General features: G+C 43.2%; 1 protein-coding gene across 1 annotated transcript in view; it reads right to left on the bottom strand.

Moving 5' to 3' along the window:
• Positions 1–352: 352 nt before the first annotated feature.
• Positions 353–917, bottom strand: part of LOC112959464 (histone H2B 5-like) — a 3,330-nt gene continuing 2,765 nt past the window's right edge. Inside the window, exon 2 of the mRNA XM_026053486.1 lies at positions 353–362. Within this exon, the coding sequence (XP_025909271.1) occupies positions 353–362 (10 nt within the window). The remainder of the gene's footprint in view (positions 363–917) is intronic.

Genomic DNA, 917 nt, shown 5'->3' with positions numbered 1-917 from the left:
CTGCGCTTCCAGAGCTCGGCCGTGATGGCGCTGCAGGAGGCGAGCGAGGCCTACCTGGTGGGGCTCTTCGAGGACACCAACCTGTGCGCCATCCACGCCAAGCGCGTCACCATCATGCCCAAGGACATCCAGCTGGCGCGCCGCATCCGCGGAGAGCGCGCYTGARCCTCCYGCCCCWRTTTGTCGGGTSCTCGCAGTCACCGGAGCAGCCCGCATAGACCCAAAGGCTCTTTTAAGAGCCACTCCATACCCACTAAAAGGAGCTGTTAACGCTTTTCTGTTTACGTTTGTAGTTGTTTAGATACATTCAGCAGTTTCTGGAGTTAAATAAAGTTGAATTGAAAAGTTTTTATCAGTTGTATCTGCAAAGTAGAAGAGCAAAATGCATATATTTGTAGATAACTTTAGAGATCCGAAATCCCACTAAGTCAGCCAGAAAGGGCTTTTGTCTGCACTGTATATTTTAACGTTTCAGAAGCAAAAACTCCTGAAGAAATCAAAAAAAAAAAAAAAACAAAAACAAAAAACAAAAATCAGTTCACCTTTATGGATGTATACACAAAGGAATATAGTCGGTGGCTGTGAAAGGACCCTTTGATTTCCTTTAAGGAAGTCTTGATGCACTTAATGAAGAGAGCTCTTTTCAATGCTTTGGTAAGTACGGTATTTGTCAGTTACAAASGGTCMTTAAAGAGGGATTGTAAAGCCGCTGATACGCGGCGTCCTTTCTCACTCCCCTTTTTTTCTTGCTTTTACACACAAAGCCAGCAAAACGGTGGATGTTTTGTCACAGAAATTGTTTTACTGAAAGCGACTTTTATCTTGCCCTAATGAACAGAAAGTATTTAATACTCTACAGTCTTTAATCTCAGCAACGAATGTAGAAACTAAACAGATGGTATAAAAATGTGATTAGG

This window comes from Nothoprocta perdicaria, unplaced genomic scaffold, assembly GCF_003342845.1.
Source record: "Nothoprocta perdicaria isolate Ctin4 unplaced genomic scaffold, notPer1 scaffold_116, whole genome shotgun sequence".
In the NCBI taxonomy this organism is placed as follows: domain Eukaryota; kingdom Metazoa; phylum Chordata; class Aves; order Tinamiformes; family Tinamidae; genus Nothoprocta; species Nothoprocta perdicaria.
Note: the sequence above shows the minus strand (reverse complement) of the source record. Positions and strands in the feature narration are given on the sequence as shown.